Here is a 19,122-nt window from a genome sequence, read left to right on the forward strand (position 1 = left end):
GTGCTATTAGGGAAGGGTCTACAGAGTGTTCAGGGTCCAACTACTAGATCAGATTTTCAGTGACCCTCCTGTTTACAGCCTCCTAAGAGCTGGGATTCCAGGTGCACGCCACCATGACCAGTCTCAATTGCCATCTCAGCATGCCCCAGGGGTTGGGCCAGCGGGGCAGACTGGGGATTGAACCCCTGGGCCCTGCTCCTGCTTGCAGGCACTTTAATCTGCTGAGCTATTTGGCTGGCCCTGGTTTTACTTTTAAAACTGTATTGAGGCTGGAGCCTTCTTCAGTGGAAGAGCATGTGTTCAGGATATACCAGGTCTATGTTTTAATCCCTAGCACTGTGTCTTAGTTAGTTTTTCTTGTTGCTGAGACAAAAAAGGAGGAGAGGTTTATGTAGCTCACAGATGGTGGAGGTTTCAGCCTATAGTCAGCTGGCTCCAGGAAGGGTGCAACATGGCAGAGGGCATCGTGGAGGAAATACGATCCATGGCAAAGCAGGGCGGGCAGAAGGCAGCAAGCAGCAAGCAAAGGCAGCAGGAGAAACAGCAGCAGTGAAACAGCAGAAGCAGCCTTATATTCTATCCAGACTGTAAATATATTTATTAGTGCCACCTATGACCAGAGTGGGGCACCCTTATTCCCAGCATCTCATACTTAATTGCAGCACCTCACATCTTAGATCAGCCATCTCTGAAAAGTCCCTTCCTTTAGGGGGAAATGGAGATTCAAGCCATAACACACTGAAAATAAAAATAAGTAAGTGAATGTCCAGAATTTGGCCCTTCCTCATCTCTTCTTCCATTATCACCCTGATCTAAGACGCCACTTCTTTCACAAGGATATTGCAGTAGTCTCTGCATATGTGCCTGCTGCCCTGCAGATTATTGCAGCCAGCAGCTGGGATTATCACTTCAAAACAGAACATTCAGTTTCTTCTGACTTGAAATCCGCAGTGGCCACTCCTCATCTGTCCCAGAGAGCTTGCTCCTCTGGCCCCACTGCCCCGATCTCAATTTCCAGCACATTTGCCCTCATCCCAGCCTCAAGAACAACTCAAGATTCCCTCCCCCTGGGCTTGTGTCTGCAGTGCTCTTCGTACAGATATGCTTAGGACTTACTCCTCTTTTCTTCAGGTTGGGGCTTCAATGCTGTCTTCTCTGCGAAGCCTTGCTCTGAGCCCCTCTTTGAACCCAGCATCCTCTCCCTAGCCCTCCACATCTGGTCTTCTGGCCCTGTTTGTTGCCCTTCACCTGCTTTATTTTTTTCTCTGAAATTTGTCATCATCTGATACTTACTTTCTTGTTGTGGACTTATTTTCTCTTAGCCATAGAATACACATCAGCAGCACAAGAGCAGAATTGGGCTGTCTCGTTCACTACTGTATCCCAGCACCTAGAGCATTCTAAAGCTGTCCATACATGGCGAATGAATGAAAGAACATGGGTGGCCGATTGCACGGGGCACCTCAGGGATCCATCCTAGGCCTACGTTCATGCCTCTGCTCTTATTGGTGATGTCATCTGGCCCAGTTAGTTAATCTCTTTGTGCTTCAGTTTCCTCACCTGGAAAATGAGGATTCATTGCACTTCCCTCATACATATGGAAAAGAATACATGAGTGCAAAATACTCAGCTCATGACAGACATTTGTTTGCTTTTACTGTGAGAGCGTGTTCCAGGTTTATATGGGGAGGCCATTCTACTTCCTGACAACCTGTAGCAGAAACATCTGTGGTTTGTTTGGAGTTTAAAATCTAAGGAATGGCCTGAAACTCCAGATGTCCTTTTGCATATTAAAGGATTAGAATTACCTGATAGTGGACAACAACAGGCATGGGAGGATGGCAAGGGGTGGAGTCAGCGTGAGAGGACCTGAGGAAATCCAGGAAAGGCCTTTTCCTCTCAGCTCTGTGTGTGTGTGTGTGTGTGTGTATGTGTGTGTGTGTGTGTGTGTGTGGTTTGTGTAGCAGTGACAGGTAGGACTGGTGTTATGGCTGCTTCCACAGTAAAATGATTGTGTTCTACAGTAGGAATTGACGGCCATGCCTAACTATTTTCTTCTTCTTGGCAGTGGGATGTTCTACGATGGGAACCATACGTATCTCATCGAGCCTGAAGAAAATGAGACCTCCCCAGTAAGTGTGGGCTTGAAGAGGGAATGTCAGTGCTGATGCTTACAGCTTTGTCCTTCTCCCTTCTCCCCCTCGACTCTATTTGTGTATTTAGGGCTAGGGTCGTAAATGTATAGATTAGATATTGAATAAGTCAAAACAACAAACTTCTCTTTTGTCTCATCCTCTTTTATTTTGGGAGTATTTTCCTTCTAGGACATTCAGAGGCCTCCATTTATTTCTGTCTCCCCCCTAATATGCTCTGTATGAGTTAGCTTGGGTTACCATGACAAAATGCCATGACTGAGTCACTTAACAGAAGATTTTATTTCTTAGTTCTGAAGGTTGTGAAATCCGTGATGGTGAGACCTGCAGGACTGGTGTCTGGTGGGGGCTCTCTTGGTGGTGGCAAAGGGCCACTCTCTGCCTTTGCACTGTGACTTCTCACACTAGAGAGGGGCACCCCTGCTTGTCTGCTCCTGTCCAAAATACCCCCTCTGTGGGGCCGGCCACACCCTTGTGACCTCCTGTGACATTCTGTATTTCACGTAGGCCCCATCTCCAGCTACCACAACACAGAGTTAAGACTACAGCCTAGGAATTTTGGCTGCTGCACAAAACATGCAGTACACAACAGATGAAACCCACAGCCAGTGTGGTTGTTCACTCGTCCTCTCTTTTCTAGCTTCCAGATTTCTCTTCATTGCCTGTTGCCCTCAAGACTGTATGTCAGTGAAGTTTAGAGAAGTCTAGGATTTCTTCATTCACTCCCTAAAACTAGCTGAAATATTTATTTGCTACAAATCAGAAAAATATATAATTAATATTATAAATTGTAGAGAAATACAGTATACTTCCAGGCTAGCTGTAGATACACAATACTGTAGATACTAGTTATCCTGCCACTTTGCTTAACAGTGTGATTTTTTTAAAGGTAATATCATGAAACTTGACTATTTAGGACATGCTATCTTTTTGATAATGAAATGAAGCCAGATGCAATTATTTGAATGCTCATTAATTTTACTTAAAAATGTGATTTTTATCTCTTCCTAATGCAATTTTGTGTGATTTAAATCTGGGCATCCGCTTGTCCCATTCCCCTGCTCCTGTTCCCAGGAAGGCTGCTTCCTCTGCAACCTTTGCTTACTAAACTTATCTGGCTTTTAAAAGTGAGCAGGAATCCGTGAAAGGAACCACTCATAAAAAACATTAACCCACTTTGCCAGATGTCTTACTTTCCTTGGGGGGATAGGCCCATTTATTTATTTCTCATTATTGCAGGCTTTAGCTTCTCTGGGAGACCTTTACTTCTAATTGGGCATTGTTCTGTTTCTGGGAGAAAGCAGGCCTGGGGGAGGAAGGCCCCCAACCCAGGAGGATATATAGTAAAGTCCTGGCTGTTCAAAGGGTCCCTGAGATTTCTGGCTGTGCTTGCTTAATCTCTGTTGCTTCTCTCATTTCAGGAGGATTTCCATTTCCATTTAGTTTACAAATCCAGAGTGTTTGAATTTCCCTTGGATGATCTTCCATCTGGTATGGTGCTCAAATAGTGGCTTTTTCTAAAGAACAACTTCAAGGATTCATTTAATGCTTTAAGACTAATCTTTATGTCTTCTTTGTTTCCTCCCTCTGAAGAGAGGGACACTGAGTATCTGGTGTAGAGTTGCTTCCTCCCCTAAAAAGTGAACCCTGGCCATTCTAATTTTTAATCTTAGTTTGATCTTGGCAACAACTCTGTAAGATCCATAGTAAATCCATTTTGTAGACAAAGGCACAGAGCTCAGCTCGTTAGTCTTTTTTCATGGTCCCATGGCAGTGAGTTACAAAGGGAGGTGCTGGCTTAGGACACCATGAAGATGTACTGTGCAAGCCAGGCCCAAGAGGACATGGAGGTTTACCAACCTGACAGCAAATCCTAGATGTCTGCTTAGAAAAGCACATAAACTTTACTTTTTACCCTCACTAGAAAAGGGGATGAGTGTTTTCCATTGTCCCTCCTCTCTAAAGTAAAGTAACTCTTTGACCTCCTACAGTTGCCCCGAGGAAAAAGTAGTACTCCCTGTCTCTCTTGTTGCCAGAGGCACAGAGTTTTGCCAAGGCATGGAAATTCCTATTTCATAGAATTCACTCTTTTGAAAAATACACAAATAAATACAGCAATGCTCTTACTTTTTTTATAGACTCCTTAGACTTTCCTTCAGTAAGCTATGAAACTTTGTATAAATCCTATTACGGGAAGAAAATAAATTATGCCTAGTACATGAGGATAAAGCTATAAATTAATAGGTGTTATTGGGAGCAGTCAACATTAATATTTAAAGTAATATATAAAAGTTCACCCTAAAGATATTATCAGCTTGCTGTGATATATATATATATATATATATATATATATATATATAAAACCTTGTATCTATCTAAATCTCTGTCTATCTGTCTGTCTGTTTATCTGTCTAATGTGGTATTAAGGATTGAATCTAGGGCCTTCCTTCTGAGCTACATCCCTAGTCACTTTTGTTTTTGTTTTGTTGAGATAAAGGCTCACTAAGTTACTAACCTACACAGCTTGAATTTATGATCCTTTTGCCTCAGCCTCCTGGAGTCCTGGGATTATCAGCATGTGCCACCATGCTTGGCTTCTTATAATTATTTTATAAAATTTTGCTCAGTATTCTTCTTCAGAAGAAAATTTGGAAGTGATCTAGCAGTCTTCCTATTATTGCAGTCATTTTTAGAATTATTATTTGAAAATTTAATACCTGTCTCAGTGAGTTTCTAGTTTTTCATTAGGAGTTAGCACTTTTAATTTTAAGAGTGGTCTTTGTTTCTAAAGAGTGTTTATGATTTATTATGCTCTTATTTTATATAGAATCTTTATTATGATAAATTAGAATAAGAGAGAAATAAGTGTCAAAAAGGACTTGTGGTGTTATGTGCCCCACACCTCCTGAAATTCATGGTGAGAGCTTCAGAGACAGCTTGCAGGACCATGTGTCCAAGTAGGAGCAAACACACTGGCTTGAAGAGGTGTGCTCTGGCCCTCTCCTACCCATGCCCCGACTGATTTACCACTTAGGTAGTCCCTAAGATCAGTCATGTAACAGCCTACCTTACCTTGCCCCCGTTCCCTACATGCCTACATGAATTCCTGCACATATATCCTTATTCTTGCATCGGGGCTTCTTTTTTTTTTTTTGCAGAACCGGGGATTGAACTCAGGCCCTTGCGCTTGCCAGGGAAGCACTTATTCCACTGAGCCATCTCTTTGGCCCCTAAAGAGTGGAATAAGGTTTTTTTTTTTCTTTGCTCCAAATGCCTTCAGGGGTGGCTTGGCTGACTGGAGTGTTGTGGGGATCTAACAAAGCAACCTGAGGCTGACAGCTTTGGGGAAGCAGCCACTTAACTGAGCTAAGGCCAGGCCCCGCATCGGGGCTTCTTATAAGAGCTTTGTACTAAGAGATCTTCGTAAGGGCAGGCCCTTTAGATCTTCTTGGTATTTATTGACTTCAAGTAATCTTTCATCCTTTGTGCCCCTGTGCCGTGCCATGGTAAGGCACAGTGGCATCAAAAATATAGGTTTGTGTGTATATGTGTTTGTGTGATGAACTCAAGAATAATCTTGGTTGTTTGAGGCTGAATAAATTTTAATCATGTTATAAATTAGCGATATTTTTATATTGCCATGTGTTATATATTTCCTATAGATAGAAATAAAATCAAGGGATCGGTGATTTAGCTCAGTGGTGCAGTATCTGCCTGGCAAACAAGAAGTCCTGAGTTTGATACTCGGTTATGCTGCCCTGACCAAAGAGAGAGAGAGAGAGAGAGAGAGAGAGAGAGAGAGAGAGAGAGAGAGAGAGAGAGAGAAATAGGATCCAGTCTTCTCCAATCTTGTTTCACTATAGGGCCTTTTGCTTTATGTGGTACATCTCTCAAGACTAGTGTTACTATGAACAAATTTTGAGGGGGGAAAACTTGTTTTATTTCCTATGGAGTCCTAGCAGTCCTGACAGAATGATATGCAATGGAATGTGTTCACTGTTGTGTATATTCTGTAGGTTTTGGCTATACCCCTGCAGAGATACAGAATGTTTCTGTTACCTCTGGAACTTCTTCCTTGCCTTTCCAGGCAGTGTTTTCTGTGTCTGTAATCACTGTTCTGATTACTTTTGGCAAAGAATAGTAGGACTTCAGACAAATAGAATCATGCTTTTTGTCTCGCATTTTTTGCTCAGTATATACTTGTGAGTTTTATGTTGCCAGGAATAGAAATAATACATTCTGTTTAATTGTTGAGTATATTCTATTACATGGATACACTATAATTTTTTACTCATTATGTTGAGGGGTGCTTGAATTATTTCCAGTTTTGGGCTATTATAAATAAGGAATTGTGTACCAGCCTTTTTTGCACAGACATGTTTTTATTTCTCCTGGTAAACACCTAGGAATGGTATTTATGGGCCACTGGTTAGATATCTATTTAATTCTGTAACAGTATTCTCAAATTGTAGCACATATCAGAATCACTTGATTGGATGGTAGCTGTGGAGAACTGGTCCTATCTCAAGAGTTTTTAGTTAGATCTTGCTTGCTAAAGTTTGAGAATCTGCATTTCCAGCAAGTTTTTCTTGGATGTCTCCAATTTTGGTGGTTCAGGGATTCTACTTTGAGAGCCATTGTTTTCTGAGAGCTTGCTGAACCTTTTCCAAAGTGGTTGTGCTATTTTTATACTTATACCTTATTACATGAGAGTCCTGATAGCTTGATATCTTGACCGATGTCTGGGGTGTTGTTCTTTAATGTTAGCCTGTAAGTATTTTATGGCAAACGATGTGTAGTATATACTTACTAGCCATTAATTGAATTTTTTTTTTGCATTACAGGGGTATTTATATACCTCTTGCTCTTGATTTTGTTTGAAAGGCCAAGCCACAGTTACAGAGTTCAGATCCGAGGCCTTTTCTCAGCAAAGTTTTACAGATAGGTTTTTCCAGGCCTTGACTTGCTCATTCACACTCCTAATGGTGTTTTGTCATAAGCAGGAGTTTTAATTTTAACAACCATTTACAGATTTTCATCAATTTTTACGATTGTTGCATTTTTGCTCTACACAATACTTACCTACTCACAAATCCTGCCCTCAGTACCTTTGCAAATATTCTCTACTCTATAGTTTTATTTTCATTTTATTTTTTTCAAAAATAAAAATGTTTTAAACTCTATTATCTTGCCAGATTATTTTTTTAATGCATGGTGTGAGGCAAAGGTTGCACTTGATTTTAGATTTTGGTATGGATATTCAGTTCTGCTAGCACCATTCGTTGAAGTTTAGTATAATATTCACATGATTTTATTTAGTTCTGTCATCTTTTTTTGTGTCTCATCAGTTCATTCCAAAAGGACACCTGTTCCTTTATTCAGCAGATTCCTTATATGCTTAAGCTAACACCATCCTCAGCAAAATAACAGCAAGAGCATGTTTGAAGTGAAATAAGTAGTTAACATACTAATCTCTAGTCTGGCATCATTATTCAGCTTCTCTGTCCTAATGATTATCCTTCTCTTTCGACAATGTTGCCATTGCAGTGCTAGCTGAAATATTTGAAAAACCTAGAAATCAGTTTAAATTCATAATCATAACTGATTCATTGTTGTCTAATAAATCAGTTAAGGTAATAAAAAAGAGACTTAGGTAAACGAACTTAAATGAGTCTTGGCCTTAACTTCGGATTAAAAAGATCTTTCATTATTCCTTTGAACATATATATTTGATGATAAGTGATTTTTGCCAATGAATATAATAAGTTGTTCATAGGTCAAGAAAACACGTTTTATCACATCACAGTACAGTGCTGTGATTTCAAAAAATGTCCAGTTTTATAAATAGTATCCAAAAATCTTAATGACTCACCTTTACTATCACATATATAGCGTGCTCCCCCGAGGAGTTCTAAATTCAGCTCCTTTGTGTTGTTCAGCTGTCAGTGTTTTAGAAAATCAGTATCTCCATGGAAAAATTGCACTTTTTCTTTCATTTTGTAGAACACTGTCCCTTACAAACAACCTACTCTTGTATCTAGACCTATGGTATATAATTCTGACTTGCAAGTTAAGAGGGATTCAGATTTTATCTGTTCCTAAGCGCAAACAAAATCTGGGGAAAGAAGACTGTGAGTTAGAAACAAGTAAAAACCTTAGTGCCATAAAATAATTTCTTAAGACATTATGAACCTATGAATGTGTGATTATTTTCTGGTTAGTTGTTAGTACTTTTTATTTTGATGCCACTAGAAGGTTGGTAATGAAAGCAAAGGTCAAGTTTGCTATGTAGAAGCTTCTTGATAAAGAATGTGATGGTATTTATAAAATAAATATGAAAAAAGGGACAAAAATGAGAATAGGAATGATGTTTGAGATTTTTATAATTGTATCCACACATTATTTATTGACAGTACCTACTTGATTAATGTCCCATGTAATAATGAAATACAACATTATAGGTTATAAAATTCATAAGAGGAAAGCTAGTTTACCCTGTATTAAAGAAATTTCACAAATGCATTGTCTAATTTATTTTCTTTTAGAATTCCAACAAGTAAACATTACTGTACCAAAATTTATTTCAAAGCCAAGACTAAAAAGGAACAAACGGCAGGTATGTATTCATAGATATACAAGGGAGGATGGAAAAATGTGGTGAATATTTAAATTTTAAAACGTGTATTACAGTAAAAGATACATTACCATTGCTACCTTTTATATACTATTCTCACTTGGAACATATTTATCTCCCATTGTCCTTGCCACCTTCTCTAATAGTTCTAGAAATCCTCTTTCATGTTTTTACAAGGTGTAATAAAGAAAATGTTAGGTGAGCATGTCTCCAGAGTACCACCCAGTGGAAAAGTAGGCAGATCAAAACACCACAGTGTGATGAGGAAACTCCCCATCCTCTGTCCTCACAGCGCAGCTTCTGGCTCTTCCTTGAAGTCAAATGACCGTGAAAGGTAAATGTCATCAACCCCGGACATCAAGGCAGCCTTGAAAATGCAACTGAAGAAAGACACTCTTGAAAAAGGACTTCCAGAACTGCTTCAGAAAGTGGCAAGAACAATGGGATAAGTGTGTTTGCATTGGGGGCAGAGAGTTGTTCCAGGGGCATTGATGCCAATGTATCTTTTTCTGTAATCATTTTATTTAAGTACATCCCTTAGTTTTTGGTCACATCTTGTGTATTATATTTTAAAACGCTTGGTAGCTGCTGATCATTTAAATATACATTAGGTGTCTGTGAGGGGGTAAATACTAGTTTAGGCATTTGTCAGGGTGTGGTTAGTGGCATAGCTGATAGATGTGTAGGAATGTAAAGATGAGCCTCATTATTTCATGAACTCAAAATGAATTCAAGACAGTGATAATAATACTTACGAGGTGCCCTGCTCTGTATTAGCATGTAATCCTCATAACCTTCATTATTTTTTTTATCTTTATTTTACTGATAAAGACAGCATAGCATAAGAGGCTAAAGAAACACGCCCCATCCCATAGGGTGGCACAATAGGATTGTGCTTCTGATCTCAAAGAGATGCTATTGCTGTATATATGGTCCGAACTGCCTCTCAGAGGCCTGTGTGTCTTTGAATTACTCTTAAGAGTTTCATGTATGTTGTGGAGATTTGGGAACATATACTGTAAATCTTGAAGTCCAGTTAAATAGGTAAAAATAACTACTCTCAAGAGTCAGTTTAAAGATAATATGTTCATGAACTCCTGAGTTGATGAAAGAATAGGATAATATTCTTTTGGCATATAGCTTCAAGTTCTTTACAGACACCTCAACATCTAACTTTTGCCAAGTAGATCCTTGGCTTTCTCTGGTGGACCAAAGAAACTGAGGTGTAATAAAGCTGTTGCCAATTAGCTGCTAGTTTCAAAAACCTGGGAAGATTCTCAGGACCATTGCCTTACCCATCTTGTGCATGTAAATGTCTGGCTTTGCCCCTGTCATGTTTCCTAGCTCTTCTCCTTGCCCTCTCTTCATTGTCTAATCCTCAAGTTCTTGCTTTCCTTTTAATTGTGATATACCTTTCTATTTTTATTTCTTCTTTGAATTCTTATACTAGGAAGATAAAAAAAGAAAAAAGGATACAAATGAAAAACCATTTTGTATCTGTATATTCAAAATAGGATAGATATATGACTACTTTCTCTTAATTCAGTGAATAGAAAGATTTATTCTAATAGTGTTTGAGGACAGGATATCATGTCTGCATCTTGTACAATGAATAACCACTAAGACAACAATATGCAATATATTAATTATTGAAACTGTTCTACTAATCGGTTTTGAAACTATTTCATTGCTATTTGTTTCTCAATAAAATTATCAAAAAAACAAAGCAGAAATACCAAAACAAACAAACAAACAAACAAACCCAAAGTTGTGGCCACCAGACTTGTGGAGAAGTCTATGGTATTACGTTCCACAATTAGCAAAGCAGATCTGTTTTTCCTAACAACATCCATTAGAAATAGGTTAGTAGTATCTTTGGTTTCCATCCTTAGAAGTACAATCTGTTATTCTCTATCAACCTGATATTAAAGAAGCTTTTAAGAAAGTTTTAAAGTTTAGGAATGCATTTGCCAAGAATCTGGCAGCATATTTTTAGTTTGTTTTAAATATAGCACTGAAAACAAATGCACATGTATTGATTCAGGTTGTATTGTACACCCTCATCACAAAAATGGCCCTTGGGCAAGTGACCAAAGAGTGAAAAATGTCTGTTGAGCCGTGTCATCAAGGAAAAGGTTAACATTATAGAGCTCACTGAGCATTGTGTTATCGTGTGACAACTGCAGAGAGTGTAGAGAATGACTACCCTGGTGGCTTTTGTCTGTAACGTTCATTGTCATGGTTTTGAAAGTAGAGGAAATGTCCTGATGGGCAGAGAGATCTAACTGTACCAGGTAACCCAAGACGACCTAGGAACTCTCCAGGCTATTCTGACCTAACCCCTTGTATCACCTGGAGGATCCTTTGAGCCATACCAGAGCAAGGGACATGTCCCAGATTTGGAATTGATAAAGATTCCTGGTCACTCCGTTCCCAGAAATAATGCTGGGATTCAATTAAACTGGGAAGAATCTCCTTTATGTGTATTCTGTTAAATGAAAATACTTGGTATAGGTGAGTAAAATGAATGGAAGTATAAAGTTAATGATGTTCATGTTTAATTTCATTTGCATAAATATTTCTGAAAGAAACTAGTAATTCCTTATACCCACTATGGAAGAAGGATTAGGAACTTGGTATATAAGGAATCCATAAGAGACAAACTATAATTGTAGGCTTTTTTATACTTTGTTCACTTTTTGAACCATGTAAATTTATTATTACTATGCAAAAATAAATAAATTGATGAAAGTTAAAAGATGCTAAAGGAACAAAGAAAATTTTTGTTTTGTTGCTGTCTTCTTTCTTGTTTTTCTTTTTAATTTTACATAGCTAAGTTTGGAGGGCTTATTTAGGTGTTTTCTTTTTTTTTCCCTTTGCCACCTTGCAGCTTCTTCGATACCCTCGTAATGTGGAAGAGGAAACCAAATATATTGAGCTGATGATTGTGAATGACCATCTTATGGTAGGATTTGCTTTTATTTTTTAACTTGTCTGTGCCTAGGCTAAAACCAGTGGGTACAAAAATAAGAAGAAATAAAAAGTTCCCCTACTTGTAACCTGGGAAAACGTTTGTGTATTAAATTTGTTTACCTCCCAACAAGCGGGGAGAATTCTTATGTCAAAGCAACTAGCAGTAATTGAGGATGTTCCAAAAATATTTGTGGTTCTGATAATGTAAACTGTGAATTTGCTTGATTAATTTAGTTACTAGTATTTGAATCTCCTCTTATTAAAATAATTGGCTTTGGAAAAGTTGGAATTTCTATTTTATGTTTGAAAAAGTAAGTGAAACATCAGTTTAGTGAAATTGTAGTTTTGCAATGCACAGCTTTATTCTAATAAAAGAAAAGCAATTTTTCTGTTTTTGTCTTGCCATGCTAAAAATCATGTGGAAATGCTTACTTACCAATGACTGAAGTTCAAGGATAAGAATTTGGCAAAACTTTCTTGTTGATTTGAGCTATCTGAACTCATAGTGTGCACATTAAACTAATAGGCATATTGCAGTCAGTAAGGTTTCATTCCTGGCAGTCATGAGTTGCAATGTTAATGGTTCCACAAAACCAGAATTTTAATAAAAATACTCAGTGAAACACATTGCTGAATTTTCCCAGATTTCAAGTATAGGTGCATTTCAATTTATACTGGGTGATTTGCTAGAGTGAAAATGTGTCATTTACATTTGATTAAATAGATGAGGTCAATCCTCCATATTATTGTTGCTTATAGGATTGATTGATGTGTCCTTGTTCACGCTAGGGCTATTTTATTCCTACCTGTTTGAATCCATGACTGTTTTTGTTCCTTGAGATATAAATAAGAATAAGTGGCAAGCACACACACACACACACACACACACACACACATATATATATATATATATTTTATTTTTTATTTTTTTCATAATTTTATTGATAAACAAATAGCAATGAGACAGTTTCAAATCAAATCGCTAGGACAGTTTCAATAATTAACACACTGCATACATTCTTCTTAGTGGTTAATTGCTGTACAAGATGCGGACTTGAGATCCTATTTATAAACACCATTAGAACAAATCATTCTATTCATTAAGAGAATGCAACTATATATCTATCCTAACCACTTTGAATACACAGATACAAAATGGACATTCATCTGTATACCCCATTTTTTCTAAGTTCCATTATTGAATATTATAGGTGTGTAAACTCAGCAAAATATTCTAAAAGAGTCCAGTAGCCCATAATAGCATTGGGTCTTCTGTTTAACTGGCAATGTCAGAAATTGTTGACCTGAGTCCCCCACAGCTCAACATAACAGCATGGCTTTACTTCCTATATTTCGTCTTCATACTTTTCTACTGGATGGTTAAGAGCAAGGTAAAGCAGGACCTATGCAACAAGAGTTGTAGCTTTTGGGTCTGAGAAGGTCAGTGAAATGCCCTCAGGATTTATCCTGAGATCCTGTACCTCAGATTGGCCAAGCAATGGCCGTGACTCATCCACATGGCTGACACTGACAGAGGTTCTACAAGCACATATATTTTGAGCGCTTTAGGTTGCTATACATTGAGGTGTTTATAGACACATGCAGATGACGTGAGAGCAGTGAACCAGGCGTAACACCGCAGGAGCGAGGTCTGCGGGAGAGGACCACATGTGGTGAGTTTCAGGGGTGCAGCTGCCTCGCAGCACTTGCCGGTTACTCCAAGTGGGGCTACTCCTTTAAATGTAGTCAGAATCACAATCTTGATTTTTTATTTCATTTTATTTTATTTCTTGTTGTTTTGATCCTGATTTTTTAAACACCGCTGCAGCCAAATAAAAGATATTTGTGATTCATGTGTAGCATAAACTTTATAGTAGGGTTTTGTTCTTACTCAATAAATCTGTCATAACCTTCACTTTCATACTTTTAGCAAGGTTCACATTCATTATTGGTGACCTATCCCTACTTAGATTTGTATGTCTTGCAATTATAGCTCTCATCTGTTTTATTATTTTGAATAACAATCTTGAACAGAATGAGCCTGTGGAATGGAACAAGTGAATACTTTTTATTGTATGTCTTGAGGTCTCAAGCTTTTGAGAGCCTTGCTTCAGGCTCCAGGGCTAATAAAAAACTAAGTCTTAGTTCTGACATCTTTTACAGAAAGCCTCTGGGACATTAAAGCCTTCTTCAGCATGCTTTCTCTGCTGAGATAATTGTCTCCTAGTTACTTTGAAAGCTTTTACTTGTCCTCTTTTGCTTTCAGTTCAAAAAGCATCGACTTTCTGTTGTCCATACCAATACCTATGCAAAATCTGTGGTGAACATGGCAGATTTAGTAAGTATTGACTTGATTCAGTATTGCTCTAGAAGAATTTATATCTCTAGATTACTAGTAGAAAGATTAATACTGTACTGTTTAGTTACTAAATCTTTGACAGGAAGTTGGGCAGCATCGTCAGATAAAAGAAAATAACCATATCCAGTTAGGAGCTAATTCAAGCAGCTACTTAAGCTTAGAGAAAGAAAAACAAAACCACCAGAACAAAAGATAAAGGGTTAGAATAAATTAGATAGATAAGGACCTTTCCTTCCAGGAAGAAAGGTTCTTCTGAGAGTGTTAAGTGAGTTGACAGCATCTCCCTGTCTCCAGGACCTAGAGAGACATAACAATGCAAAATAATTGGTTTATTTTGAATTCATTTTCTTTTAAAAAAAAAAAAAAACCTCTCCTAACTTCTTCCTTTTGCTTTTTGATTTCATTCTTTGACTTTGTAAGGCCATAAGCTTGGTTTGTGCAAAATTTACAGTTGTTATACTTTATGACTGAGTTGCTTTTCAGCCAAGGTTTCCTGGTGACCTGGCAATGGACTTTATTGATTTTGATCTCTCTCTGGGAGAGAAAGTTGTCATAGATTTGTCTGAATTCCTTTCTGTGTTTAGCAAACTGCAAAAGACAAAAGATAAGTTGTAGCCCCTAATAGAAATACTTACATTGTCCTTCTAGTGAGCGAGAAATCCTGCAGCACTTACACTTTTTCAAAGAGTGCCTAGTGCTGGTAGTGATAATCTTACATAAACACACTGTACCTCCTTTCATAGCATGGTCAGTGCCAGTGCCCACCCCAGGAGGTAAATCAGAGTTACTCAGGTTATATCGAAACTATGTATTTCCATGAAGAGTCTTCATTGGTCCATTTTTGGCCAGGTTTCTGAAAAAGGAATTAATTTTTTTGTTTAGGCTATTAAAAAGTAGACTCCGGGCAGCCTTGACTTGGTCCAAAAGGGGCCATTTATTTCTTTTTTTTTTCTTTTTTCTTTTTTTTTTTTTTGTGGCTTAAAACAAAACATTTATTATCAGTTCTGAAGGTCAGAAGTCCTGAAAGCAAGATGTCAGCAGGACTGTGTTCCTTCTAAAGTCTTTTAAGAGAGAATCTCTTCCCTTGGCTTTTCCAGATTTATCCCTAGGTGTCTGAAACTTTACGTGTTATTGTAAGTAATGTTGCTTTTAAAATGTATTTTTCCTATGTATATAGTCATGTCATCCATAAAGAATGATAGTTCTGTTTCCCTCCCCCTACTTATGTACTTTTTTCCTTGAGTCATGGACCATTTGTTTCTAAAACGTGTTCTATTCTTTGGGTATTGCTTCATAAACCACGTGAATTTCTGTTATTTAAAGGAAATGTGTACAAATTAAAATATTAATTGTGCTTTTTAAGAACAGTAACATTTATTACCTTTAATTACAACTGGAGGAGTTTCTCTTAGGAGTTTTGCAGTCCTGTTCATAAACCATCTGCTTTTACTATATGTACAGTTGTTGTGTTCATTCTGTTAATGTACTAGATATATAAAGACCAACTTAAGACAAGAATAGTATTGGTTGCCATGGAAACCTGGGCAGCTGACAACAAGTTTGCCATATCTGAAAATCCATTGATTACCCTACGTGAGTTTATGAAATACAGGAGGGATTTTATCAAAGAGAAAAGTGATGCAGTTCACCTTTTTTCGTACGTAACCTTCATAATGATTTATTACTTTTTTTGATTCCATGTTGAATTCTATATTGTGAATGTTTGTTTCTGCTAGATGATGCAGTTAAGTTTTGACATTTCAGGATGTCAATGAGAGAGTTTTATGGTATAGATTGTTTGAAATTGTCATGAAAATCTCTGTAATTTGACTTGAATTATTTTGTTGTTGTATGTTTGTTTCACTTTAAGAGACTTAATTAGTGCATGTACTGGATAAATGGAAGTACTGCTCCTACTCACGGGGTAGTCTTTTTTTTTGCAGAACTGGGGATTGAACTCAGGCCCTTGCGCTTGCCAGGGAATCACGGGGTATTCTTTAGCATAGATAAATACTCTTTGAGGTCTGTCTTTTAAATATTAGTGAACTTTCTGATTTTGGTTTTAAGTTAAGAGTTACATTTCTGGAGCTTATTTTTTTTTCTCTTTTGTTCTTTTGGGTAATTTACATATTTGATGTAATAAAGTATATATTACAGCATTTTAAAAATTGGTCACCTAAAGTTCTCAGTTAATGATAGTTTTAATTGAAGGAAAAAATATTTTGGGGGTGACTTTTAGATTTTATATTATTTCAGATTTAGAGAAAAGTTATAAGAATATTACAGGAAAATTGCCTATGCCCTTCACTAAGACCCATTAATTATTTGCATTTTCCCTCATTTATTTTATGGTTTTCCTCCTTTTTCCCTCCTTCCATATTTCTGTCAATCTATTGGATTCTTACTTACTGAATATTTGAATGTGTATTCTCTAAGAATACATTTATTCTCTTGTACAATCACAGTAAATTATTAAACTATAAAATAAAACATTGACTTGTTACTATTATATAATCTGTATTCTACACTTATATTTTACCAATTATCTCAGTCAATCATACTTTTTATTGCTAATATTTTCCCAACCAACAACTAATTCACTATCATACATTCTGATTAATCATCATGTCTCTGTAGTCTCCTCTAATCTGAAAGATTTTCTCAGCTTTTCTTTATTTTCAGTTTAACATTTCTGAAGAGCATAGGCTGATTATTTTATCAGCCTCTGGTCACTGTAGGAATATCTGTTCTTTTCTCATTACAAGATTCAAGTTATGTATTTTTGATAGATAGTATAGAAGTGATATTATATACCTCTCATAGTTCATCGTATTGGCAACTTAAAAATATGTATAACTCAGTTTGAGGTTGATATTATGTTTGAACTGTGAATAGTAAGTACTTTCCATTTTTCCTTTTCTAAAAGGGGGAGCCAATTTGAGAGTAGCCGGAGCGGGGCAGCTTATATTGGTGGGATTTGCTCATTGCTGAAAGGAGGAGGCGTGAATGAAGTAGGTGTGAACATCTGTACAATGCAAAGTGATATCTTGGCTTTCCTAATACTTAGTATAATTTCTCAACATTCCATGACACCAGATATTAGAATGTTTTATTAGCTACCAATATGTTTACTACACATGTCCAGAAAATAGAGTAGATAAATAATGAAAGATAATACCTGATAATTCTGGTCATGTTCTAGTTAGAATAATTGTCAAAGGAAATAATTTACATATTATATAGAGAATGTGTACCTTAACCTTTCTTGAAAAGAAGGTCCTGTTTGTCACTTTGAAGGATTTTCCAGAGAATTGAGTAATTCCTTGGAGCCCTTGGTTGCCCCTAAAAACCCAATGAGATATTTTCTTCTTTCTTCAGCATTTTACAAATTTTTGAGGAGAAAAAACAATCCATTAGGTTTTCTAGAGAGGCTCTTTTTGCCCTTAACACTCTAAATTTGCTGGAAATGATCTAAAGGAAAAACACCTGACTATCTGAGAGGATCCTCAGTTCTGAAGTGTGTATCGGCCATAACCCTCACTGCGTCCTGTTGATCATGTGCTTGTTTTGTTGCGCTACTTCTGTTGCATTTGGAGGAAGTTTTAGGAGTACAAATGGACGCATAGAGATGAACTAGTTCCAAATAAGCTTTTGACATTAATTTTTATTTTGTATTATTCAGAAGACTAGCCTAATCATATACAACTACTATGTTTTTCAGTAATGTTATGGAGGAAATTTTGAGAGATTATATTTCAGCTTTTAAATGCAAAATTGCATTATTCATTTTTTAAATTTATTCTAAAGATGTAATCCAACATGAATTTATTTCTTACAACTACTTCCCAAATGTAATTTAGTACTGGCTACAGTGTGGTTAGCTTCTGCTAAAGCAAATGCATAGAAATTATTTATTTTCAAATATATTATTGTACCTTTCTCTAACTATTCTTTAATGGTAATTGCATTTATATATATGTATATTATTTTTCTTTTTCAGTTTGGAAAAACTGATTTAATGGCTGTTACACTTGCTCAGTCATTAGCCCATAATATTGGCATTATCTCAGACAAAAGAAAGTTAGCCAGTGGTAAGTTATGGTACACATGGTTTCAATTGTATTTAAAGTAGACTCTGTTAAGTATTTTGTAGAATGAGATTCTTTGATTCAGTTGATTGATCAAAAGAATATAGGAAATGATATAAAATGAATAAGCCAGGGCACAAAATGTTGTTATCAGATGTAATAACTATATTACAGATGAAAAATTCTACATGTGTAATAAAATTTAAAGCCATAGGATAGTAAATTCAGAGTTGAATTTGATTTAAGAAGGGGAAAAATGAGAATTTATTTTGATAATTTGAAAAGGTCTAATAGAGAATTCTAGGCATTTATTTCAGATGAAATGTTTTATTAGGTTTATTTAAAATGTATGGCCACAGAGGTATAATTTCCTTGTTAGGATCAAATCTCCTGGTGCACTTAGTGATATGTGGACCATGTGATAGTGCTAAGTTTCACATTTGTGAAGACTGTATTTTCCAACTATGCAGTTACTTCACTATGAATGGTCAAATACTAGGTATTTAGAGTAACAATTTGATTATAGCATTGTATTAGTTTGGTAAATTTATGAGCATGGTTATGTATAATAACTTACCAATTCTAGAATACTCTTATTTGACAGATGAATGTGTAGTATATTACCTACATCTAGATTCTCCATATTTTTTATTTATTTATTTATTATTTATCTATTTATTTTTGTGGAACCGGGGATTGAACTCAGACCCTTGCACTTGCCAGGGAAGTGCTTATTCTACTGAGCCATTTCCCCAGCTCCTAGATTCTTTTTTAACTCTAAAGATAATCATACCATTTTTAGATGTATCTTGTAGATGCACTGACCAGATATTAAATAAAATGGCTCCAAGATCACATATATGTTATGTGCAAACTAAGGCTTGAATGCAGGTGTTCCTGAAGCTGAGGTCCTCC

General features: G+C 36.7%; 1 protein-coding gene across 2 annotated transcripts in view; it reads left to right on the forward strand.

The window, feature by feature from the left end:
- Adam22 (ADAM metallopeptidase domain 22) overlaps positions 1-19,122 on the forward strand; it is a 95,134-nt gene that overhangs the window by 4,824 nt on the left and 71,188 nt on the right. For both annotated transcript variants that reach the window (XM_023708045.1, XM_023708046.1), the window contains exons 2-9: positions 2,069-2,132; positions 3,575-3,644; positions 8,699-8,769; positions 11,678-11,752; positions 14,027-14,098; positions 15,610-15,776; positions 17,046-17,130; positions 18,120-18,210. In XM_023708045.1, coding sequence (XP_023563813.1) covers positions 2,073-2,132; positions 3,575-3,644; positions 8,699-8,769; positions 11,678-11,752; positions 14,027-14,098; positions 15,610-15,776; positions 17,046-17,130; positions 18,120-18,210 — 691 coding nt within the window. In that variant the 5' untranslated portion in view covers positions 2,069-2,072. The remainder of the gene's footprint in view (positions 1-2,068; positions 2,133-3,574; positions 3,645-8,698; positions 8,770-11,677; positions 11,753-14,026; positions 14,099-15,609; positions 15,777-17,045; positions 17,131-18,119; positions 18,211-19,122) is intronic.

This window comes from Octodon degus, unplaced genomic scaffold (genome assembly GCF_000260255.1).
Source record: "Octodon degus isolate 3935 unplaced genomic scaffold, OctDeg1.0 scaffold00323, whole genome shotgun sequence".
Taxonomy (NCBI): domain Eukaryota; kingdom Metazoa; phylum Chordata; class Mammalia; order Rodentia; family Octodontidae; genus Octodon; species Octodon degus.